This window comes from Crocuta crocuta, unplaced genomic scaffold (genome assembly GCF_008692635.1).
Source record: "Crocuta crocuta isolate KB4526 unplaced genomic scaffold, BGI_CrCroc_1.0 scaffold1171, whole genome shotgun sequence".
In the NCBI taxonomy this organism is placed as follows: Eukaryota; Metazoa; Chordata; class Mammalia; order Carnivora; family Hyaenidae; genus Crocuta; species Crocuta crocuta.
In genome coordinates, this window is record NW_027530879.1 from 392506 (window position 1) to 396594 (window position 4089).

Genomic DNA, 4089 nt, shown 5'->3' on the forward strand with positions numbered 1-4089 from the left:
TCGTTTGCCTTATAAGAAAATGTAGTGATTTTTTTTTTTTTAAACCAAGTTAAGAGCTCCGAGCACGTTTGACACCAGGTGTTTCCAAGATGCCTCCAGTTGGCAAAGCGTCCTAAGCCTTTTTGTCAATAACTGTAGCTGCTCCGTGAATGGTATTGTCCTGGTGGCATCAGATGTGGCCATAAAACCACATTGCTAAGGGGTTTGTTTTTTTTAAGTGATCAACTTAAAGGGTCTTACTGTCTTCATGTTGTCAATGTGAAACTCGTTGGAAAAGAAATCACTTACTTGGGAAGCTGTCAGCCCCAAAGCCTTCTATTTTCATCCTCAAGAGTGTCTGTCTTGCTTTGCTAGGAATATGGGAACTGAAAAGAGAAGAGATTACCCTCCTGAAGGAACTAGGAAGTGGTCAGTTTGGAGTGGTCCATCTGGGCAAATGGAAGGGACAGTATGACGTTGCCATTAAGATGATCAAGGAGGGCTCCATGTCAGAAGATGAATTCTTCCAGGAGGCCCAGACCATGATGTAAGTTCGTTCTGAGGAATGGCAGTTTGGCCCTTATGGTGGGAGAACATTCATGCTAACAGGTCTGTCCCTAACATTCACAAGGCCTCAAGCAAGACTCCACATGTCATAGGTATATTTAGAAGTTATACATCAAGCTGACACACCGTTTAATGAAATCACTTCTACGCTCCTTTGACAAGTATACCTTCATAACAACCTGAGAGGCCATATTCAAGTTTAGTATTCTCAAGACTCTTTAGAGAAACTAGCCCCTGGTCCATATCACCTCTCCCAACTCTACCCTTCTCCTTTCTCTTCCCACCTCCAGCTCTGTCCACCGCAGTGTACTCAGTACTCACGTGGAGACATAGCATTCAGTACATCCAAGCTTCCTCTGTGTCTCCCACAAACAACTATCCATCAGCTAATGATGTTGGTTAGGGACAGGCACACCAATAGCATGGTTCACTCTTAGGGGGACTGGCCCAGGAAGAGTCTCCACAGGTCCTGGAAGAGGCCTCAGGACGGGGGGTTCCAGAGTCTTCATACTCAATGGTGATCAAGAAACAGGGAAGCATGGTTCTGAGTAGGCAAATTTCTTTGGCTCTTTAGCCTCCTCATCCTTTGGGGAGGTGCGTGGTGGGATGAGGGACAGGATGGGGCCCTGTAAAGCACAAGTCCGAGGGTAGCAGCCTCGAGTCGGACTAAGGCAATACCGAAAACTAACGGCCTACAGGCAATATGCTTTTCCTTTCTGGCACCTTCAATACAGTCTGACAAAAGTTCTTTCCCACCCTACTTGTCTCTTCATCTGGTAAATGAAGATACTCTTTCCAATGAGCCTTGGCTCCCAAAACAGTGCAGATGTGTTCTTTTTCTCTCTGAACTCGCTTTCTCCACCCCCCCCCTTCTCTCTCTTATCAATGTAAATACAAAGAGTTATTTTAATGATTCTATCTCTTCTTGTAAACATGGTGAATCAGACTTTGAACCAGCCATCCCGGCTTGTCGAGACATTCCTGCTTCAGCACCAAAAGCCCCATGATCCAGGACACTCCTCAGACCCAGGCAGGCTGGGACCGCTGGTCATCCTACCTTTAGGGGACCAATCAACACAAACAATGCCACAGCAGGATTTTGGTCAAGGATAGTTGATATCACAAATCCTGGCCTGCTTTCTAATGACACTTTTAAAAATTTTAATTTAAACACTTGTATGGTGGTTACAGGCATTTCTCCGAGCGCTTTATAAACCTGACTATTTTCAATCCGCATGAGAAGCCTAGGACGGATGTACCATTGTTATCTTTGTTTTCTAGGAAACTGACGCACAGAAAGGTTACATAATGCGCCCAAGGTCACCAAGCTAGTAAAAGTGACAAGGCAGAGATGCAAACCCAGGCAGACATTCCAGAGTCCATTTCCTTAGTCATTCTTTCATGAAGAGCAAAGGCCGGGAGAGTCAGCACAGTCACTTTGACCACAACTGCAGGCTGGTTTGGAAGCAGAGGTGCTACGCGAACACAGGCCTCCGCCTAGGGCTGGCTTCACGGGCACGGCGCCTGCGAGTCTCGGTCCTTTTGTAGGACAGAAAAATCTGGCAGAAACTTCCTTAGGCTCATGGTGTAACCCCTGTGTCATGGTATAAATTTAAAATATATGTCTTTGCAGTTGGAGGGCTGGTAATCACATAGAATCATAAAGAGCCATTAACAAATCACCTGATCATAAAGAATAAGGTCAAACTGTATCCTGAGGGGAAAATGTTACATCCCAGATGCGATGGTAATTGAGGCCTATCGTGTGGGCAGTATCAGTTGACATGGTGTTCCCATCACGTGCCCCATGGTCAGTGACTGAATTTGCTCAAGGAATAGCTTTTATCGGGTGATGGACTTTTGCCCCAACACTAGCCTTCCCTTTGAAGGAAGCAATATGGAGCTCCATGCCATTCTCTAAAATAGCTGAAAGAGGCATCTCCGAGCTCATGACCTTGAAATAATCTCCCAAGGCACGACCCTATAGTTACACTAAGAAGGAAGAAAATAAGGGGCGCCTGGGTGGCTTAGTCGGTTAAGCATCCGACTTTCGCTTAGGTCATGATCTCGCGGTTCGTGGGTTCGAGCCCCGCGTCGGGCTCTGTGCTGACTGCCAGCTCGGAGCCTGGAGCCTGTTTCAGTCTGTGACTCCCTCTCTCTCTGACCCTCCCCTGCTCACGCTGTCTCTCTCTCTCTCCTAGAAATAAATAAAACATTAAAAAAAATTTAAAAAAAAAAAGAAGGAAGAAAATAGGGGCGCCTGAGTGGCTCAGTCGGTTGAGTTTCCAACTTCAGCTCAGGTCATGCTCTCATGGTTCGTGAATTCGAGCCCCGTGTCTGGCTCTGTGCTGACAGCCCAGAGCCTGGAGCCTGCTTCGGATTTTCTCTCCCTCTCTCTCTGCCCGTCCCCCACTCACTGTCTGTCTGTCTCTCTGTCAAAAATAAACAGACATAAAAACAGAAGGAAGTAACTATTTAATAAATGCTCACTCATTTTAAAATTCTAAAACCGACATGTTAGATTTAGATTTACTTTACACATCAGACCATTAAGGAATCAGCCCATAAACTGATCAATTTCACGGACAAGCGGACGAACACCGTGACACATGGCCTTCCAGAAGTGCTGTGTCATGTAGTTACTGTTCCCTAAACTGATTACTGAAAGATAATGTACTGATACTAGAAAATGAATTCTTTGGAAAAGAAAGAAAAAAACCATGCCTAATCTCACTTCCCTAACCTGGCACCTGTTTTCCTTTCTGCCACACCCTTCGTCTTCTGCTATGACAGGAGGTGGCTTTTTTTTTTCTTGGACTTCAAAACTCTCTTTCTCTGTTCGAGTAGAAGTGGAGACATTAAAACAAGCAAAAGCCTGAGAGTGACTCTTTTTCAGGACATCTGGAAAATGGAGTGTGGAAATTCAGCACTGACCTTTGAAAATCTGTCATTTCCAGGAAACTCAGCCATCCCAAGCTGGTGAAATTCTACGGAGTGTGTTCAAAGAGATACCCTATATACATAGTGACTGAATATATAACCAATGGCTGCCTGCTTAATTACCTGAAGAGTCATGGGAAAGGACTTGAAACCTCTCAGCTCCTAGAAATGTGCTATGATGTGTGTGAGGGCATGGCCTTCCTGGAGAGCCACCAATTCATACACAGGGACTTGGTAAGCAAAGCCACCAGACGCTCAGAGAAACAAAGCGATCCACGGTCCCCCACGATGGGGCCACTGGGAAGGGCGACAAGGAGGGGCCTCTCCACGTTTACTTTGCTCACTCGTGACTTGCTCAAGCACATGACACTTTTGTAGTAAAAGCCACAGTTTCTAAATAAGAGATTGGCAGCACTGAAAGAGTGAACGAAGCCATCAGGATTTATGTAGCTGTGAGGTAGCGTGGAGGAAAATGGATACAAAGGGAAGAGTTTGGTCAATTTAGTGTTTCTTGGAACCCATTCAATCCAAGTTGACCTTCACTCCAGGAAGGGCTCAGTGCTAACGCAGTCAGTTAGGACCATAACTGAGAAATACCACAGC

At 45.7% G+C, this 4089-nt stretch overlaps 1 protein-coding gene across 5 annotated transcripts in view; it reads left to right on the forward strand.

The window, feature by feature from the left end:
• BMX (BMX non-receptor tyrosine kinase) overlaps positions 1-4089 on the forward strand; it is a 47573-nt gene that overhangs the window by 33026 nt on the left and 10458 nt on the right. For all 5 annotated transcript variants that reach the window (XR_013336395.1, XR_013336396.1, XM_077769640.1 and 2 more), the window contains 2 exons: positions 355-526; positions 3504-3720. Coding sequence is in view for 3 of the 5 variants with exons in the window: in XM_077769640.1 (XP_077625766.1) it covers positions 355-526; positions 3504-3720 (389 nt within the window). In the remaining 2 variants the exon portion in view is untranslated. The remainder of the gene's footprint in view (positions 1-354; positions 527-3503; positions 3721-4089) is intronic.